We start from the raw sequence: 22755 nt of genomic DNA, 5'->3' as shown, positions 1-22755 counted from the left end.
GGAGAGTATTCATTGTTCACTGTTGCTTAGAATTAATTGCAAAATAAACTTGACATGAAAAATAATAAAATGCAGACAGAGTCCGACTATGTATTGATAACATGGCGCTGATACTAAATGTTTTTTTTATTTCTGTAAGAAAAAAAAGCAAAACGGCAGGCCTAATTACGATAACAATATCCAAAATGTCCTCATATCACAATATCGATATAATATTGATATACTGCCCAGCCCTAGAAAACGTTTCACCACTCATCCTAAAAGCTACTAGGCAATTAACCTCTGTTGTTAACACACAGCAAGGAATGCACGGGCCTTTACACTGGGGCCATAAAGCACCCACTGAGCATGAGCATGGCCCAACATGGGAGGGCCAGCTCCTTGGGTCAAGATGCAGCAGTCTGCCTACATCTAAAGGACGTACGTATTTGAGGACAAGAATGTACACATTTTATAACAGAGAAGACGACTGATTTGAAAGAGGATTGAAGGAGGTCATCTATCGCCGCATTTCCACTGCATGGCACGACGCGGCATGGCACGGCATGGCTCTACTCAACTCGATTCGCTCTTTTTCTGCTTTTCCATTAGCAAAAGTTGTGGATAGTACGTGGTACCTTTTTTGGTACCACCTTGAGGTTCCAGGCAAGCTAAGCCAATACTACTAGGTGGAGTTAAAATACTGAAGACCTCTGACTGGTGAGAGGAAATCATCACTAGTGTGACACAGGACATCCCGCACAAGTCCGCCATTTATAAATAGCCAAGATACCATCAATAGCTACTGCAATGTTTTATTTACTCGACCCAGATTCTAAAAAATGTTAGACTGCAAAACTCTGACCTACCACGTACACTACGTGCAGACATTCCTCTGTTTGGTTGCCGACGAAAAGATTCAGCGAGTGTCACGTTGAAGATGTCGTCAGGTCAGTTTTACGTGGTGTTGCTACGGCGATCAGCTGAGAATCCTGCCTACACTGAGGGGGTATTATCTGCAGTGGAAAACTTTATAGAGAAAAGGACCTGGTACCAAAAGCGAGTTGAGTCGAGTCGATCCATGCAGTGGAAATGAGGCATATGTCAAACCAGTCACGTTCAGACCAACAAGACAAAGGGTTTACAGCCATGCTACTGGCTCTGTGAGGCTTTCCTTAGGCACTTACACAGTGCTTTAAGCTAAATGCTAATGCTAGCATGGCAACAGGTTGTGTAGGAGGTGTAATGTTTACCATGTTCACCAACTAAGTCTTGCATGCTAACATTTATTAATTAGCAGTAAACACAAATTACAGCTGATGTCAGCTTTGTTTTGCAGATATTTGGTTCTAACCAAAGTATTAAACCCAATGATGGCGCCAGAGGAAAAGTTAAGGGTTCTCCAAAGTTATTACAATTCATTCTGCGGAGAACATAGAAGTCTGTACCAATAGTTGTTGAGATATTTCAATCTCAGATATTTTAAGGTGGTGGACCGACCAACCGACCGACTGACAGACAAGTGAACTGAACCTCCAAATAACATCCTGGAGCCGCCCCCAGCAAGAAACAAGTCTCAAGTCACTCAGCACTGCAACCTTGGGAAGATGAGAAAGGTTGAATGCATGTACTCTGTCGCACGAAAGCATCAACAATCATGCTTGTTTTGATTCCTTCGTTTGTTTTGTCCTCCACCTCACTATGTTAAAGAACCTGGAACAGGTTGATCATTGCCGTCTGCTTTTCGATGCTCTGCGTTAGAATTTAACAAGCTGGTGTGTAGAAACACATTTCTCTGTAAAGAACTACTTTGTTGTGCTCCCATATAGAGGCAATGGGAGAAAATAACCAATCATAGCTGAGTATGTAAATCATGCTTGCCACTTAACATGCCCACAAACTTCAGGCTTGTGAGAATAGGTTTGTTCGAGATGAGCCAGGCTTGCGCAGAATCGATCACCGGCGACAGCCGCGCAATACATGCCGGTTAGATTTGTGTCCGACTTGATGCTGACTTGCTCTGACATCGTGCACACGTGGGCAACGATAACCTCACGAGATCGAGGCGGCCGCAGTTTTTAGAGCCAGGCGCCGCAGTTGCTCTCCACCGACTGCAAAACCCAGGGCATGATGGGAAATACCTGGCTGTCTCCTGATCAGAGAGCTGATTGGCTCTTAGTTTTGACAGCAAACACCATCTGTAATAGAAAGTCACAACTTTCTGTGTATTTGTAATATTTAACGCTAGATTGTAGGATATTAGTCTCATGTTGAGCAATGAAGGTTTCATCTGTTAAACACATCTTGTGTGGTTGATAATAATAATTATTATAATAATGAAGGTTATCTATATATAAAAAACGAGTGCTCATTACAAAGTGCTTTACAAGGTGGACATAAAAATAATAAAGGATAGAATCCAATGCCAGACACACGCACATTTCCAAATATATTCACAAACAAATATAAATAAATCCCAACGTGGTCTGAAAACTACAAGTAGCCTACAGATCGAATCTAACAGGAAGTAACTTTTTCTGTGACTTCCTGTAAATTCAGTGAACGCTGCTTGAAACGGCTGAAAACTGTGCGACTTGACCGCAGCTTTTAGTCTCTGCCCCCTGCTGCTGCCGCCTGATCTTGTGTACTTTCCAGGCAAAGCACAGTTCATCTCGAACGAGCCTAGTGTTTCACAGAACCGTGAGCCAACACACAATGAAAACATAGCAAGATGTCTTCAGTTGTAAAAATAGACTGAAGTGCTTTCATTTACAAAAATAGTGAAAAAAACAAAAACTTGGACGTCCACAGCAAAAACAAAGACAAAAAATGATATGTTTAATTTGCAATAGAAAGCGTTTTTCTAATCACCTGTGTGGTTTATAGCTACCCGCAGACTGACTCACGACCTTTGGTGGCCAGAGAAGTGTTAAGCCCCTCCCCCAAGACCAACCAACTGTCGAATCATTTATCTTTCATTTTACACAGTCTGCAATTTTACAGCCAGCTCTTACTTTAAACAAGCATAACAAATAATAGCAATCACCATTTCCTAGTCAAATACCTTAAATAAACCCCAAAACCCTTCACCATATCATAAATAGGTCATTTAACCTATGATCCAGTTAAACATGTGACGGCTGTAGCACTACTCATCAGCTCTGTTTCACACCCAGAGACTGTGGAGGAGAGGAACACCAGACCATGATGAAACTGAAGCAAACAGCACTCTGTGAGATGAGTATGAATAAACTGAGCCATGAGATAGATAGCGAGAGTGTGTTTTTTCTCCACCATAATATATTACTGCAGAAAATATGTGTAGACATGCAGGCTCATTAGAATATACCGCCTACAGCCTGAGAGATATCTTTGTAAAGGTGCACCATATTTTCTCACAAGCCAATCAGGAGGGGGTCTTAAAGAGACCGGCGCTAAAACGGAGCGTTTCAGACAGAGGTTGAATCCACGTATATTCAGTCAGAGGATGAATACAGGTATAATCAGTCAGAGGATGAATCCAGGTATATTCAGACAGAGGATGAATACAGGTATAATCAGTCAGAGGGTGAATACAGGTATAATCAGACAGATGCTGAAAACAGGTATAATCAGACAGAGGGTGAATACAGGTATAATCAGACAGAGGATGAATACAGGTGTATTCAGACATAGGGTGAATACAGGTATAATCAGACAGAGGGTGAATACAGGTATAATCAGACAGATGCTGAATACAGGTATATTCAGACAGAGGGTGAATACAGGTATAATCAGACAGAGGATGAATACAGGTGTATTCAGACAGAGGGTGAATACAGGTATATTCAGACAGAGGGTGAATACAGGTATAATCAGACAGAGGATGAATACAGGTATATTCAGACAGAGGGTGAATACAGGTATATTCAGACAGAGGGTGAATACAGGTGTATTCAGACAGAGGGTGAATACAGGTATAATCAGACAGAGGATGAATACAGGTATATTCAGACAGAGGGTGAATACAGGTATATTCAGACAGAGGGTGAATACAGGTATATTCAGACCGAGGGTGACTACAGGTATATTCAGACAGAGGGTGAATACAGGTATATTCAGACAGAGGGTGAATACAGGTATATTCAGACAGAAGCTGAATACAGGTGTATTCAGACAGAATATTAAAGCATGTGAACATAGTAGAAACCAACAAAATACAAGTATGAACCTGGAAATGAGCAGGATATGTCCCCTTTAAAACCCTTTCACACCTTAAATCATGTGACTCTTACATGACATCATGTCACCTAATGACCAACATGTGACCTCAGCGACTCTCAATGTGTAAACAAACCTATAGAGGTTAAGTTCCTGTGAATCCCCACCAGTCATCAGTCAGAAGTGAAGAAGCATTTGGGACGGGAGGTGACATGTCTTCAATAATCTACAGCAAATCCAGCTGCCTTTGACTTAGCACTTGTAGATATGGTAAATGGACTTGCATTTATACAGCACTTTTCTAGTCTTCCGACCACTCTACGCTCTTTACACTACATGTCAGCATTCACCCATTCATATACTGATGACAGAGGCTACTAAGGTGCCAACTTTGCCCATCAAGATCTAATCTAAATACTCATTCACACACCAATGGCTATGCCTTCAGGAGCAATTTGGGGTTAAGTGTCTTGCTCAAGGACACATCGACATGTGACCCGGAGCAGCTGGGGATCGAACCACCAACCTTCCGATTGGTGGACGACCTGCTCTACCCTCTGAGCCACAGCCGCCCTAATATATCACAGTGATATGTGTTATCACTGCTTATAACCACAGTAGAAATGTTGCTGTTTCTATCCTTTTTCTCTATGGCCGATCGTCACGGTATAACAAAAGGACTGACTACAGTGTCGTCTCATATGAATGTGTGAGTTAGTGAGTGCTTCCTTCCTTGGCTCTGACCTGTGTATGGGTTGCAAGACACCCCTGCGTCTTCCATATGGTCACAGTTGTGTTGCTCCCAGATGTTATGAGGACACTCCTCCAGAGACAGTTCATTGCCTGAACACTGCACCCCGTCCAAGAAGATGGGACCAACACCCTGACCAAAGTGGGCCCATGAACACGCCTTGGCCACGCCCCTGTTGGTCCAGACAAATAAAGACAACCTTTAATGTGTATAGCATGGTCAAGTGTGTGTTTATATTAATAATATGCAGATGAATGCCATCATATGGGCACCGGGTGTTTCTACTTAGTCGGCATTGTGGGTATATCAAAAAAACACCATAAAACACCTAGTTGGGAAAGTATCCAGCATGCAATTGTGCAATACAAAACCCTGATACATCTAAGTGTGTCTCAATTCAAACAGTAGGATGCCAAATAAAGGTGTTGGAATGGAGTGATGAATAATTTAAAGGCAGCAGACTTGAACTGTGTTCCAGTGAGAGTGAGCCAGAACGCACAACACCAGGGACCAGAAGTCAAATCATTAATTTAATTACACCTCTGCTTTTCCTACTGCGTCACAACATCTTCGGTGAAAAAGTCCTATTGGCTGCGCAATGCATGATGGTTAGATTTGTGTCCGACTTGATCCCGACTTGCTCTGACGTCACACACACTTGGGCAACGATGACCTCACGAGATCGAGGCGGCCGCAGTTTTTAGAGCCAGGCGCCGCAGCTGCTCTCCACCGACTGTAAGACCCAGGGCATGATGGGGTCAACCCTAACCCTAGCCCTGAACACAGCAGCTGTGTAGTATGGGACTGGGACACATCTTGTTCATGTCTCTCTAACAGCATAAATGTGACTGTCTCTATCCCTTAATTTGTCCCCACGGTCAAGTACGTCACAGTCTGATCATAAACTCGTAAAAAAAAGTTTGGAAATTTGTGTTTGGTTGATTATTTCTCTGTTGTTACAATGCTAATGGTCATTGTATTTTACATCGCTGGAAAGCCTGTTTCTTCACCTTCACAATGATGTCCAACTTGTAAGGATCATGCATTTGTGGGATCTATCTCTCTATCAGTAACAAGGAACAGACAAGACATATTGGCAATTTTACATTTTATTCATTTAATCCACCGTCAGGAGCCTCAGTAGCGGTGGAAGATCCATACGCAGCCACAACAGCCTGGCACCTCCTCCTCATGCTGGTCACCAACCTGGTCACACGTTGCTGTGGGATGGCGTTCCATTCCTCAACCAGGATTCATTGCAGGTCAGCCAGCGGGGTTGTGTGTTCCCTCAATGATATCACTGGCAAAACAAGGCTTGTCATCATTGAAGGCCATCTCAATGCAGTGAGATATCAGGATGAGATTCTGCAGCCAATGGCGATCCCATATCTCCACAATCTGGGACCTAACTTCATCCTCCAAGATGACAACGCTCGCCCCCCACAGAGCCAGGGTTATCACAGACTACCTCCACAATGTGGGAGTAGAGAGAATGGAACGGCCTGCCAAGAGTCCAGACCTCAACCCAATTCAACACTTGTGGGATCAGCTTGGGCGTGCTGTACGTGTTAGAGTGACCAACACAACTACGCTGCAACGAATCCTGGTTGAGGAATGGAACGCCATCCCACAGCAACGTGTGACCAGGTTGGTGACCAGCATGAGGAGGAGGTGCCAGGCTGTTGTGGCTGCGTATGGATCTTCCACCGCTACTGAGGCTCCTGACGGTGGATTAAATGAATAAAGTGTAAAATAGACAATATGTTTTGTTTGTTCCTTGTTACTGATAGAGAGTTCAATCATCCAATCCACCAAACAACTTAAAACAAGAGTCAACACCAACAGGAGAATACTCTGTTTACCATTGGCAGAGCATTTTGGAACATAATCAGCTGTGCTGCTCATCCCACAAATGCATGATCCTTACAAGTTGGACATCATTGTGAAGGTAAATAAACAGGCTTTCCAACCATGTAAAATACAATGACCATTAGCATTGTAACAACAGAGAAATAATCCGCTAAGAACTAATTTCCAAACTTTTTTTTGACACCATAACATAAGCACCTTGCCCGTTTAAAGGTCTGATCTACTAACAGGACAGTTCTTTGAATAAAGAGCTGCCCGTCGCCTGTCGGTCGAGCTCATCCATCATTTGAGAGCCAATCATCTTGCGTATCGCTACCAAGATTCTACCAAGATTTGACCAATCGGAGGCCGCCCTGCTACCAAGAATGGCGACAGCCAATCACCGTCCGTTGCGTCTACCAAGATTTGACCAATCACACTCGCTATCGCTACCAAGATTGACGCCGGAAGCCACGCCCCTAGAAATCAACGTCAGGTCCCTTCAACGGAAAGTCAAGTCCTTCACCAGCATTTCTTTTCGACCCGACGTCTTTGCTATAGTTTGGGTAAGTTCATCGTCAACCATTTATTGAAAATATGTGGTTTACATTGGTGGCGAGCCAGCACGCTAGCGAGCTAATGTCATATCCACGTAACCTGGCTATCTCACACTAGTTGAAGTCGCGAACGACTCTCCATTCATAACCAGCTGACGTCAGCTGATATGATACTATGCTTTATTTTAGGCAGCTGACAACACTAGTGTGTTAGCCTGTCTGTTTACATAGCACATTATGTAGCCCTACAGTTAATAACGGGCTGGCTATTTGGTAATAACACTGACGTTAACGTTAATCAATAGTACAAGACAGAAAATACGTAGTCCACAGTTTACCAACGTAATCTATGTTTCTACTCTTTATGTGTGGATCAGTCTATGTATTTGGTATTTTGCTGAGTATGCTAATTTAGCCCCTGTGTATATGAATTGTTTCAGAATGTTATAGTGTTAAGTTACAGGTTGTAAAGCAGTTGAGAATAAGACATGTAATGCATAGGTCCAGTAAGGTACTCACCTGGTAACTAGTTTTAAAAAATTAAATTGTTTACAGATTCTGTATAGTAAGTACATTATTAGAAAACACTGTATCACAGACAGACAGAGGCAACTAAATGTTGCATAACCTCTTTTGCATGAGAAGTAATGGACACAGAGTGTAATTTATGTTAGTTTAGCTAGATTGGAGATCAGAATACAAGGATATAATACAAGGATACAAGGATGTATTGTCATATGCATAAATAAACAAGTTATCAATGCAATGACATTCTTAGTTTGCTGGATCACTATTCTGTAGTGAAATATACTAAAAGTAAATATGAAATTAAGAAAGAAGAAAGAAATTATAACATAACATATAGCAGGCCATAATTTTACAATATAAGAGGACAGACCAAGCATATTCTCACTGTGTTTTGTTTTTTCCCCCAATCATACAGAATGGAGCCTAAATTTAGGAGGAGGGGGGATGGCCATGCTAGCCTCTTTGACACAGAGGAAGCAAAACGAATTAAGAGGGAGAACAGGCCATGGGTGCGGGCTCTGTCGCCTGAGAGGGTGAAAGAGTCTGCGAAGATGGCTGTTCTGCGTCGCGGTGGAGACCCGGAGAATATGCAGCATGTCCTGGGCCAACATCAGATGCAGTTTGGGATATTCAGGGGCCAAACTTTTCAATGGGTGGCAGAAAATGCGTTGGGGTATGCGGGTTATGTGGTGGCATCAATGTCAGAGGAGTCAGGAAACTCTGATTCACACAACAACCTCGTCAACAAAAGAGCCTTCCAGGGGTACATCTCACATTATCCTGCAGGCCGTTATGCCATCCAGGTCAAGCGGGAGGTGAGATCCGCTAGAAGCCAGAGCCAACCTGCCACTGCTGCTGCTGCCACCTCCACACAGCCGCCCTCCAACTCACCACGGCCCTCAGCCTCTTCTCGAGCTACAACCGCCACACAGCCGCCCTCCAGCTCACCACGGCCCTCAGCCTCTTCACGAGCTGCAACCACCACACAGCTGCCCTCCACCTCACCACGGCCCTCAGCCTCTTTGCGAGCAGGCCATCTCCACCTCAAAAATCACCTTCGTCAGCCCAGAGAGCCTGCCTCCTGCAGTTGAAAGGAAAGGAAGACCCTGTATGCCTAACAGCAGTGTGGCAAATCCCCACATCTTTGTTTTGCCCCCTAATACTGCAGGGATGGCCCAGCTAAAACAAAGACTGAACATAACTCCATCTGCTGGTCTTAGGCCGCCCTTCCTTGCAGCTCTCGAGCCGCCTCTCCAGGCAGCTCCCCAACCTCTCAGACCTCTCCTGCTTGCGCCCAGACCTCTCCTGTGTGCAGCCCAACCTCACCTGCCTGCACCACAACCTCTCTTGCCTGCCTTCCAATCTGTGGTTCCTGCAGGTTCTTCCCTGACAGATGTGCCTTACACCACTCAAAATTACCACAAGAGGAAAAGACAGGAGGAGGAACAGAGTGGCAAAAGGAAGAGGAAATACTCTAGGAAGAGTGACGCCATCACCTGCAAGCAGTGTCAGAGGGAGCGGGACCCTGCCACCCACCAACAGTACTTTGGGAATTGGTACTGCCAGGCCACAGCCACCGTGACTCTGGCTGAGTGGAGGGCTGCACTTGAAGCCCGGGGATATGGCACAAAAAAAGATACTCGACCCTGATAACTCTGTTCACATTAGCCTATATTGTATTGTATTATATACTATTTCATATACTGTATTGTATTCTAGTAATATAGTATTAATAATAATCTATTATATTCTATTATACGATACTATATTCTATTCTATTCTATTACATGGTATTATATTATATGGTATTATATTATATTATATTTTATTATATTGCATTATATTATATATATATTATTCTAGTAACAATAGTATTTATAATATATATTTTTTATTGTATTATATATATATATATATATATATATATATATTCTGTTCTATTTTGTTCCATTACATTGTATTCCTGTTGATTTTATTGTTGATAAATGTATATACCACTGATTGCACTGATTTTATTACTGTACTGTTTTTTAAAATTTGTTTATAATAAATATGTTATTAAGATGACTCAATACAAGTGTTCTTTTTCATTCAAATACAATGTATAGCATACCACTGAATTATATTATATACAATAAATATATATATACTCTTCTAGTAATAATAGTATTAATAATAATCTATTTTATTAGTCTACATTATATTAAATTATATTATAATATTATATATAAACTATTCTGTCCTGTTCCTAAATGATAGGCTATTAATTAATCACAATGGCAAGTGTATACAGTTAATAGTCAATGCTTGTGATAAACAAAATAATAATAATCTATTTTATTAGCCTATATTATATTAAATTATATTATAATATTATATATAAACTATTCTGTCCTGTTCCTAAATGATAGGCTATTAATTAATCACAATGGCAAGTGTATAAAGTTAATAGTCAATGCTTGTGATAAACAAAATATTGTAATATTTACATACAGCACACACTGCTTAATTTCTACCATAGATTAAGCACAACAGACAATATTAACACACCGTTTGAACCGCCTTAATAATAAAGCCAATTACATCTTTCATATCATTACAACACAGGATACGAGGCGATGATCATCAGCCGTGTTTTGGTAGCGCGTTAATGTTACTATTTATAGCATTAATAGCTCGACGATCTGCGATAATAAAGCCAATAGGAAATAGCGATAATAATGATAAATGACCGTCATTATAACGGCAACGATAAAAGATCCACCTTAGAACCATCTATGCATGTGTGTATGCTAAATATTAATGGCATGAGGTTTGGGTGACACGGGTTTCGAGGCGAGGATCATCAGACATATTCTGGTAGTGTGTTACTATTTTTAGCAACCGTAGCACGACCAACCGGCTACTTCCTCTGGATCAGTCACAAACTAATGGGAAGGTCTTTCATAAAGTTGGAGGACTCCTTATTTCTTTAAATAGTCAAAATCAAACCAAAGGCTGAGATATCCTGACTTTTAGTCCTTAGTATGGGTCAAACTCCAAAACACTCCTACATTTCCCATAATGCAACTCATCAGCATGTTCAATTGGACTGTCTCTGTCTGGTAGATGTACATATCTTGACATGTAATTAAAACATGTAAACATGTTCAAGTAGAAACCCAAAATACAAGTATGAACCTGGAACCTGCAGGATATGTGTCCGTTCAGGCCATTTCACCAAACATCCGGCTGCTGCTGGTTTTGACAGAGCAATCAAGGCTACTTTAGCATGCAGCTTTTTTATACCCCTGCAAGTTCCTGTTTAGCCCGTTAGACCCGTTCTAAATCACAGCTAGTCACATACCAAAGCACACAGCAACAGCCCCCTTGTGTTCCACCACTGTTGCTGCTTGGATCCCTAATAATGTACATGATAATATAACAGTAAGAAAAGGGCTATTCTGCATTGTTCGGATTATCATTCTGTATGTTGTTTGAGTTGAATAAAATCTTATAATGGTGTACATTTACATTGTGCTATTTCTACTTTTACTTCATTCTTCTTCCACCTCTGAGCTAGAGATAGTTGAGCTTATGTTAAGTGTTGAAAGGGTATCAATTCCAGTGTTACTCATCATTACCATGATGTGTATCAAATAATAATTTACTCTATTCATCAGAGTACTTTGGTCACAATATATTGATATTGATACAAGAAATGGAAGGATTGTCTCTTGTATCTGTAGGCTGGTATACTGTCTACATGCCTTGGTACTGAATCAGTATCAGTTTTATCGGCCAGGTATGAGTACACATACGTATTCTTACCCCAGACCCAACTGTCGGCACACCACCTCGGCATCGGTGTCATCCCACTCGTCATCGCAAATGGTTCCCCACTTGCCATCCCGGTACACCTCGACGCGGCCCTCAAAGTCCTCCAGGCCTCCCACAAGCCTCAAAGGGATACCAGTGCCTGACAGACAAAAGGTAAAGCAACAACTGAGCCAATAATATAATACACATCATGTTTTTAGGAAGATTTCAGACTCTGGGTCTCTGGGAGGGGGCGGGGGGGGGGGGGGGGGGCATGTGCTCTTAGCCCTTTTAGCTTGTTGTATGTCAAAACAAAAACACTCTCATGATAATAACTGTCACTATCTTCCCAGGCTCCATAGAGGCCCATGTTCCAGCTCCGTTACACACTGTACATGTCACGGTGAGCTGCCTCACGTCTCTTTATTTATGTATTTATAATATGATTGTATGTTTGTGTACCGGGCTGCATCAAAAGCTTTGAATGTGCATCAGAAATAGAAGAAGGTGACACAGTGAATGAGTCAGTTCTGGTTCTGATTGGTTACTTTTAATTATAAATGATGAGGTCTTGAATCTATTCTGAAAGAAACAACCAATGCCAACAAGAAAAGATTCTAGCACTGTGCTTGTATTTGGCCAGCAGTGTAATTATGTACCATGTGGTATACAGTATGTACTGTATGTATACATTTGTCATTATTTATCAGTGACGTACTTGTTTATATAATCTGAGGTGACACCCTGGTCTCACCTTCAGGCTCGGCACAAACCACCCCTGCTTCGTTGCCATGGTTACAGTCGCTGGTGACAAACTTCCTGCTCCGGCACTCCAGTAGGGAATTCTCATTACCACGGCAACCCAGACGCTCATAGTGGAAGACAGAACCCGGACCGAAGTAGGAATGCTGCAGGGCTGTACCGATCTCACTACAAGGACAGCAGATGGACAGAGAGACTCACATGCACACTCACAGCAAACATCATACAAGAGCAATGGAAATGTCCTGTTAAAAAAGACTTGCAGCACTATCTAACCCCACAGATGAAATAGGAAATGTGCTAGTAGCTCACTGACAAGAATAGTGAATTTCTGGACTTCCAGAGTCTATAAACTACAACCTCAATGGTGCAATCACCTTCTGTGTGTTTAGTTTGAAGCCTGGGGCGGGGTAAGCCAATGGCAATGTTATTTATATAGCACATTTCATTACACGTAAACTCAAACTGCTTTACATTTAAAGACAAAATATAAAAATACAGGCATAAACATAAGAACACATCAGCATAAACAACATCAATATAAGAACAGAGTAACATACACCAACCACAGACTAATAAAAACCAAGATATCAACATATCACAACAGTAATTAACCATAAGCCTGGGAGAATAGGAACATTTGAAGTTTGCTTTTGAATGTGGACACAGTTGTGATGGACCTCAAGTCATCAGGCAGCTTGTTCCAGAGAGCAGGACCACAGTAACTGAACCTAATATGTTCAAATATTCGTGTGTATGTGTGTGTGTGTGTGAGAGACGTCCTCCTGACTGTTGGGATAATCCTGCAGAGAGAGCGTCACAGTAGTCTAACCTGCTGAGATAAATGCATTAGAGTCATTTGGAGCTATGAATGCTATGAATAGTTTTGATATATTTTCAAGTGATAAAACGCTGTTCTGGTGATATTGGTAAAATTGATCAGTATCCAAAATAATGCCAAGGTTTCTGACTTACTCACTGTAGTTCAGAGACAACGATACCAAGTGTGAATACATTTTCCCGCTCTGACTTTTAGGACCAACTCTGTTCACCAGTTTGCTAGCAGGACTGAGATCATCAGAGGAAAGGGAAGTGTACAACTGTGTGTTTCTTTATGATAATACCAAGCATGGGCATGTACAGATTGAAGAACAGTGGCCAGAGGACTGACCCTTGTTGGACCTGAAAAAATAATAATAATAATCTTGGTTTCTGATGATTTAAAACTACAGATTGCAACATAACAGCTGTTAACCAGTTAAGAGCAGGACCAGCTAAACTGACTAAAATGTCATGATCAACAGTGTCAAAGAATGCAGTGAGATCAAGTAATACTAAAATTGAAGTTCTTTGTGAGTCACTGTTTAGACTTTAGACTTTATTGTCCCACAAGGGGAAATTCTTTTCCACAGCACTGTACTTGTCAGACACCAATACATACAACAGCACACCGTAACACAGTAACAGTAACAGCAATACAACAGCGACAACAACAGAAAATGACGGACAGCAGTACACACTCAGGCCTATTCAGCGGCGCCTGTTGTTTAAGGCGGCTATGACTGCGGGTATCAGGCTTTTTCCAAAGTGAGCCCTGTTGCACCTCAGTGTTCTGTACCAGTGCCCGGAGCGGGGCATTATGGTAAGGTGGTGACCGAGTGGGTGAGTGATGTCCTGTGCTATTGAGGTTGCAATGTGTGCGATGGCTTTGTTGTTGAGTTCTGTGAGGTTGGGTGTGGGGAGACCAGTTATCTTGACAGCAGTGTTGGTTATGCGTGTGAGTTTTGCCCGGTTAGTGACGGATAACACGTTAAAAAAGCAGGTAGAACACTATAGTAGGATGGGCTGGATAATGCTCTGGTACAGGTAGAACAGTAGAGTAGGATGGGCTGGATGATGCTCTGGTACAGGTAGAACAGTAGAGTAGGATGGGCTGGATGATGCTCTGGTACAGGTAGAACAGTAGAGTAGGATGGGCTGGATGATGCTCTGGTACAACAGTAGGAGGAGAGGGGGTGCAACATAAAGTCCTTTCAGTTTACGGATGACTGATAGTCTTTGGTGGCTCCTTTTTTGAATGTCATTGATGTGTTGGTCAAACCTGAGTTTATTGTCCAGAGTCACTCCGAGTTATTTGAAGCTGTCAACTACTTCAACTATTTGGGTATTGATGAACTTGATCTTAAGGTCATTGATACTCTTATGAGAGCTGTTTCGATGCTATTACTGGCTTTGAAAAGGGATTGGTGTGTTTTAGGGATTCATTTTGAAACATTTTTTAAACCGATAACCGACCCTCGTTAACCGATTATTAACTGACAAGATTTGTGCCTCGCATGCAGCGGTTTACCAGCTGCAGGAGCACAACAGACAACTGAGTCCCAGTTCACCATCCGGGAGCGTTAACTTAGCAGCTACGATGCTGCGTGTAGTGTCGCGGACATGCAGCCACTTTCCCAGTAAAAGTCTCCACCAAGATTCACTTTAGTTTAGCAGGTTGTCAGCTGTGTGTCTGCCCGGATTAACGATAGCGAGTGTCCAACAGTGTGTGCATTTGTGTTACGTTAGCAGCTCTAGCATTGCCGGAGGCTTCTTGCTCGCCGCCACACACGTAGTCTGCGTAACTTTAGTGAGTTTCCAACAGACTGTGTGTGTGTGTTGGCGGTGAGTGAGGTTGTTGGTGGTGTTCTAGCTGTGAACGTAGGTGTAGCAGTGTGTGTACAGTTTATTTGTCAGTGAATAAATGCTATGAAACTACAACTCCTCCGCTCCGCTCAAGCGATCCAGAGACCGGAGTCAACTTCCTGTATCCTGCAACTCCGGCTCTGCCTCTTAAGGTGGGCTGTTAAGGTGGACCAGCTTTTCTCCTTAAAGAGACGAGCTGCTCCTCTGAGCCTTTGAGTTAATTATTAATATTTCTTTTAACCGTTTTAACCGATAGCGTTAATCTGTTAAAATGCTTAATGTCGGTTAACGATTAAACAGTTAATTATGAACATCCCTAGTGTGTATCATATACTATATGTGAATTGAAATATTCATCCAGTTGTTTGTGCACAAATATTTTGCTCAGAAAAGGAAGATTGGGAATTGGTCTGTAATTATTAATATATTATTAATATGTAATTACAAATTAATCTAGATAGTTTTTCTTCAACAGAGGTGGGATTACAGCAGCTTGGACAGATGGCCTATACATTCTTGTTCTTGAAGTGATATCTCTGTAGCTCTTAGTTACATTTGTGAGGCGGTGCAGCTAACATATGAGTAGCTAGGCTACATGTGTTGGCTCCTTAGCAACGCCATAACCCCTCGCTAATGTCACTGAGCAGTAATAAAAATAATTTTAGGTTCCATTCTTATTTTGATAAGGAGATAGTGTAAAGATATTGAAACAGGTTAATATGAGAGCTTTTAGTTGTTCTGATGATGACTGAACTGATCTGAGGAGGAGCAGTAACACCAATCACAGGGTCTATTTGAAGCCATTTCTCTGCTCTTTGTATGTGTGTGTAATAATAATGATAATAATAATAATATGTGTAATAGTATGTGTGTCAGTGTGTGCCAGTCCACATGTGCTGAAAGATTTCATGTCCCTATTCCCGATCAAATATTATCTGTGTTTATTGAACTTGAAAACAGTTGCTAGGTGTCATGTCTAGGGTTAACAGGCCACTGTTAGAATGTTGAAATGCATTATGGGTAGACGAGAAGAAGAAAGGTAAATAAAGAGAACGCGCTAAGCAGCAGACGTGTGGTCCCTGTTATTGGATTCAATTCGAATATCCCTGCTTAATTCAGGAGTAAGGCAGAGATATAACATTGGCGACGAGGATGGACGCTATTTAGCTAGTTAAACGTACAAGTTTAGGTAGTTAGTTAGTATGGAGAAATCCGGAATTCAGAACTTTGCATGCTACGCCGAGCCGGCTACGCTAGGTTCCAGATGGAAGAGGTGGCTAATGTCGTTTGAGCTGTATGCTGACGGTAAAGGACTTATTCTAACCGAAGATTCAACAGCAGCTACAAAGCAAAGGAGACGTGCACTACTACTGCATCTAGCTGGACCAGACGTACAAGATGTTTTCTCAACATTACCGGACACGGGTGAGCCGACGGACTACCACGAGGCAGTCGACGCTCTGAACGATTACTTCGTGCCTCAAGTCAACACAGCATTAGCAAGGCACGCATTTCTAAAGTTGCAACAGAAGCCAGAGGAGACGGTGCAGCAGTTTGCAACACGCCTGCGACAAGCTGTAAGAGACTGTGATTATGGAGGAGATTCTGATAATCAGATCAGAGATGCCATTTTGAGTAAAGGGACATCTGAATATGTACGCAGAAAACTTTTAGAAGAGGGTCGCAGACTGACGCTAGCACGTGCACTGGAGATAGCTTTGCGCTGTGAGAGCATCGAGGAGCAAATGGAGAGCATGTCATGCACGTCTGTGAAAGCGACTACAGAGACAGTGAATCGAGTCCTTCAAAAAGAAATGAAGGGAAAGTACGGAAATTGGAATACAAAAGGAAAACCAAACAGAGAAAATAAAAATGATGGAAAGTGCTACAGATGTGGGAATACTGATCATCTTGGCCGAGATCCGAAATGCCCAGCACGCGGACAGACATGTCACAAGTGCCAAGGAAAAGATCATTATGGAAAAATGTGCCGCACAAAAGGTTCGAAAACAAAACAGAAAGTAAACAATGTTGATACACATGATGACTTTGCTTTTGCCATTAATGATGACAACATGCCAGAGAGACTTACCTTCTGTGTGGGGGGAGTGAATATGAGAATGCTGATTGATTCTGGTGCAACAAGAAATGTAATGGGAGAAAATGCATGGGAAAAACTGAAATCAGAACGCATAAAGTGTCACTCATATATCCCTAAGACTGAGAGGGAACTGTATGCATATTCCTCCACCCAGCCATTAACAGTCAAGGGTGCATTTACATGTGACGTTTTAATAGGAAACAAAACTGAACATGCCGAGTTCATTGTTATCAAGGGAAACGGCGAACCACTGCTGGGAAAAAAGACAGCGACACGACTGGGGGTTCTGAGAATAGGTGAGAACATTTCTGCTGTAACTGACATTAAACAAACACTCCAACAGCAGTACCCAGAAGTATTCAGCGGAGTAGGAAAGCTGAAAACAAGACAGGTAAAGCTGCACATTAACCCAGAGGTGAGGCCAGTAGCCCAGCCCATCAGGCGCATACCATTCAACCTCAGGGGGGCAGTAGAATCCAGAATAAAGGAATTAATGGACTTGGACATTATTGAACCTGTAAATGGGCCGACCCCGTGGGTGAATCCAGTTGTGGTCGCCCCAAAACCAAAAAGTGATGTTAGACTTTGCCTGGACATGAGACGTGCTAATGAGGCTATAGTGAGGGAACGCTTTCCAATCCCCACTGTGGACGAGGTGCTCCAGGGCATGAATGGCTCAACCATATTCAGCAAGTTAGACCTGAAATGGGGCTATCACCAGCTTGAGCTGACCCCTGATTCACGAGAGATCACCACATTTGCAGTGCACAACGGATTGTACAGATACAAGAGGCTGCTCTTTGGTGTATCATCGGCCAGTGAACAATATCAGCACGAGATAGCCAACGCCCTAGCTGGAATCGAAGGAGTTGAGAACATCTCTGATGACGTGATCATACACGCACATGACCAACAGACACATGACGGACGGCTACACGCAGTCATGGACAGGCTCAGAGAGACAGGACTAACACTGAATCCAGAAAAGTGCCAATTCAACATGAATAAACTGATTTTCATGGGGATTCTGCTGTCGGAGAAAGGTATCGGGCCGACAGAGGAGAGAGTGCGAGCTGTGACAGAAGCAAGGGAGCCAGAAAACGACACAGAGGTGCGGAGTTTCCTTGGGCTGGTTCGATACAGCAGCAGATTTATCCCACAGTTTGCAACCCTGTCAGAACCACTGAGAAGCCTGACAAGGAAGGACACGCCTTTCAGGTTTGGGCCAGAACAGAAACAAGCTTTCAGTGCCCTTAAGGCGGAGCTAGCTAGAGCTTCCACCCTCGCCTACTTTGACAAAGAAGCGCCAACACAGGTAATAGCGGATGCAAGTCCTGTGGGGTTAGGCGCAGTTCTAGTGCAAAACCAAAAAGGTATTAAAGTTCCGATATGCTATGTGAGCCGTAGCCTAACTGACTGTGAGCGTAAATACTCTCAAACAGAGAAAGAAGCGCTAGGTCTAGTTTGGGCCTGCGAGAGACTACATCCATACATTTATGGGAGACAGTTTGACCTAGTCACAGATCATAAACCATTGGAAGTGATCTATGGTCCCCGCTCTAAACCATGCGCACGGATAGAGCGGTGGGTTCTTCGGCTACAGCCGTATGAGTACAAAGTAGTCCACATAGCGGGGAAGAACAACATTGCTGATCCACTGTCACGACTCCTGACAAACACAGTGAAACAGGTTGAACACAAGCATGGAGCTGATGAGTATGTGAGATTTGTGGCAGTGAATGCAACGCCAAAAGCACTCACCACCAGAGAAGTGGAAGAAGCATCAGCAGCTGATCCAGAGCTGTGAGAGGTACGCAAAGCCATAGCAACTGGACATTTTGAGAATTGCAAACAGTATGCAATCATCGCAAATGAGCTATGCACAATAGGATATCTTGTTCTGAGAGGTACACGCATAGTGTTGCCACCGGTCCTACGAACACGGGCACTTGCACTAGCCCATGAGGGACACTTGGGTATAGTGGGAACGAAGCAGCATCTCAGGACAAAAGTGTGGTGGCCTGGCATGGACAGTGCAGCTGAGAGACATTGTAAAGCTTGCCACGGATGTCAAATAGTGGCTAGACCTGACCCACCCGAGCCGCTGAGACCCACACCGCTACCTGATGGACCCTGGCGGGATGTAGCTGTTGACATACTGGGACCTCTCCCGTCAGGTCATTCCATTCTAGTGGTAGTGGATTATTTCAGCCGGTACTATGAATATGACATCATGACCACCACCACCACGACAGACAAGATTATAGACAGTCTTGAGTCAATCTTCAGCAGACATGGACTGCCAGTCACATGCAAGTCTGACAATGGACCTCAGTTCAGATCTGAACAGTTCAGTCGATACTGCGAGGACAGTGGGATCACTCACATCAAAACCACACCAAAATATGCTCAGGCCAACGGAGAAGTTGAGCGCCAGAATGCATCACTGATGAAGAGAATCAGGATTGCACAGTCAGAGGGACTGGATTGGAAAAAAGAACTGAGAAAATATGTGACTGTATACAGAAGCATCAACCATGCAACAACAGGTAAAAGCCCTGCTGAATTGCTGTTCAACAGAAAGATCAGAGGAAAGTTGCCAGAACTCATTGAGATGCACACTGATCAAGAAGTGTGTGATCGTGACACAGAGCAAAAAGCTAAGAGTAAACTGTATGCAGACACACGCAGAGGAGCGCAGCAGTCAGAAGTCAGTGTCGGTGACACTGTACTCTTGAGGCAAGACAAAACCGACAAGTTTTCCACAACGTTTAATGCGACTCCACACAAAATCATCAGCAGGACAGGAAACAAGGTCGTAGTGGAATCACCAACAGGAGCACGATATGCAAGAAACACTACCTTTGTTAAGAAATATAAAGGAGTTGAACTGGGACAAGGGACATTTCGTGAAGAGGAGGAAACACAAGGGGCTGAGAACACAGAAATGGATAAAGTGTTAGAGGAAGATATACACACTGCAGTAGCTCAGACTCCGAATGCAGAAAATGACTCTGACACATACGCGCACACCGAGATGCCCTCTAGGCCGCAAAGAGTCAGGCGAACACCCAGTAGATTGTCTGATTATGTTCGTAAATAAGTTGTAAATAACTTGTTCAAGAGTTTTCATAATAGAAAGAGTTTCGTATTGTTCCTGATTCTGAAAAGAGAAAAAAAGAATTTCACACTGTTCGTGGTTTATAACCAGTGAAGGTTATAGAACTGTTTAATTTCTAGAAAGAAAATAATTTGTTACAGTTCAAGTTTTTTGAAGATACTGTAGTGATTAATGATTTCTTTAAAAGGACAATATGTTTTATAAGGGATAATTTCAGAACAGTGCAAAATGGATATTGTTGAAATATGATTTAAGATGTGGCAGCTAAATTGATCTTAATATAATCCTAGATTTTGTTTTCTGTAACTAAGAGTTTAATTCCAAGGAAAGGGGGGATGTCATGTCTAGGGTTAACAGGCCACTGTTAGAATGTTGAAATGCATTATGGGTAGACGAGAAGAAGAAAGGTAAATAAAGAGAACACGCTAAGCAGCAGACGTGTGGTCCCTGTTATTGGATTCAATTCGAATATCCCTGCTTAATTCAGGAGTAAGGCAGAGATATAACACTAGGCAGGCTATATAAAGAATGACATCATCATAAATGCTCTACATTTTTGTAAATGTTTGTTTTGTCAAAACATTAAAATCTCTTCAGCTTGTGTTAACCACAGACCTGATTTCAGGCATCTAACTAAAAAACCCATTGACTTCCAGACAAGGGAACAGGAAGTGACATCATGCTGACTCATTCCCTGGTTTTAGGACTCATTCCTGCAGCTCTCTACTGTCATTAGAAACATGTCTGGCTCTGTGAGACTCACCCCAGTCCAAGCTGTTTGCATATGACACTGGCATCACGGTCTGTCCAGTGCGTTTCACATACTGCTCCCCACTGGCCATTCAGATAGACCTCCAGACGCCCGCTGTTGCCTGATGACCCCCCCACCAATCTGGCTGCACCTGTAAATGACACACAAGTAAACCTGTTACAATACATGGAAAAACAATAGGAGTGCTTTGTTAGTTTGGTACCTTTAATAATGAGTGCATTGATCATTGGTTTGGCCCAACCTGTCATCAAAGAGTCTAGAAGCAAAGAGGCAAAAGTCTGCTACTTTTTTGACAATAGCCGCTGGATGGCGCTGCAGTCGTGCTGCCTGAACCATGGGCCATTTTGAGTCTCAAGTTATGCCCTTTGGCCTCACCAACGCCTCTGCAGTTTTCTAGGCCATGGTCAATGACATCCCTCCGCGACATGCTGAACCACTTCATTTTTGTTTACCTAGATGACATACTCATCTTCTCCCGGAACATGGAAGAACACGTTCAACATGTGAGGTTAGTGCTCCGTCGTCTTCTGGAAAACAAACTATTTGTAAAAGCTGAAAAGTGTGAATTCTATGTGACTTCTGTGACTTTTCTGGGCTTCATCATTGAGCAGGGGCAGGTGAAGACAGACCCAGCAAAGGTTCAGGCAGTGGCTGAGTGGCCCAAACCCACTTTACGGAAACAGTTGCAGCGATTCTTAGGATTTGCCAACTGCTACAGACGGTTCATTTGAAACTACAGTAGAGTGGCGGCCCCCCTCACACAACTCACCTCCCCAGCCATCCCCTTTACTTGGACGCCAGAGGTTGACTTAGCATTTGCCACTCTGAAACAGTTATTCACTAGTTTGAACTCACCCTGATCCCTCTTTGCAGTTTGTGGTGGAGGTGGATGCCTCTGACTTTGGTGTGGGGGCTGTCCTCTATCAGCGGTCTCCTAAGGATCACAAGCTGCACCCCTGTGCCTTCTTCTCTCTGCACCTTTCTCCGGCGGAGCGCAACTATGATGTGGAAAACCGTGAGCTGTTGGCATTGGTTCTGGCAGTTGAGGAATGGAGGCACTGACTGGAAGAGGCTGAGCAGCCATTTGTAGTTTGGACTGACCACAAAAACCTCTCTTACCTCTGCTATGCTAAACGGCTAAATTCCCGCCAGGCCCCGTGGGGTTTGTTCCTGGGAAGGTTTAACTTCACCATCACCTACCGTCCTAGCTCACGCAACACCAAACCTGATGCCCTCTCCCGCCAGTCTGTCCCACAGAAATCCTGCTCACAGCCAGAATCCATTCTACATCCTTCCTGTGTGGTGGCCGCAGTTACACGGGAGATTGAGATCTGCATCCAGGACGCACAGTGCTCTCATCCAGACCCAGGTAATGGCCCTCCTAACTGTCTGTTTTGTGCCTGATTCAGTCAGTCCTACAATGGGGCCATTCATCTAAGCTCGCCTGCCGCCCTAGCGTCCACCGCACCCGCGCCTTCATCAAACGGCGGTACGGGTGGCCATCCATGACACGTGATACCCGTGCCTTTGTGTCCGCCTGCTCCGTCTGTGCCTGCAAGCAAGGCCTCTCATCAACCCTCAGCTGGTCTCCGTGGTATACCGTTTTTCCAAGGCTGTGCATTTTGTCCCTCTCCCTAAATGACCTTCAGCCAT

At 43.3% G+C, this 22755-nt stretch overlaps 1 protein-coding gene across 3 annotated transcripts in view; it reads right to left on the bottom strand.

Annotated features, from left to right (window-relative positions):
* LOC141773441 (neurotrypsin) overlaps positions 1-22755 on the bottom strand; it is a 67705-nt gene that overhangs the window by 20908 nt on the left and 24042 nt on the right. For all 3 annotated transcript variants that reach the window (XR_012595111.1, XR_012595110.1, XM_074645281.1), the window contains exons 4-7: positions 21094-21232; positions 12416-12591; positions 11674-11821; positions 4924-5102 (exon numbers count right to left, since the gene is read on the bottom strand). Coding sequence is in view for 1 of the 3 variants with exons in the window: in XM_074645281.1 (XP_074501382.1) it covers positions 4924-5102; positions 11674-11821; positions 12416-12591; positions 21094-21232 (642 nt within the window). In the remaining 2 variants the exon portion in view is untranslated. The remainder of the gene's footprint in view (positions 1-4923; positions 5103-11673; positions 11822-12415; positions 12592-21093; positions 21233-22755) is intronic.

Source organism: Sebastes fasciatus, chromosome 9, assembly GCF_043250625.1.
Source record: "Sebastes fasciatus isolate fSebFas1 chromosome 9, fSebFas1.pri, whole genome shotgun sequence".
NCBI lineage: Eukaryota > Metazoa > Chordata > Actinopteri > Perciformes > Sebastidae > Sebastes > Sebastes fasciatus.
Note: the sequence above shows the minus strand (reverse complement) of the source record. Positions and strands in the feature narration are given on the sequence as shown.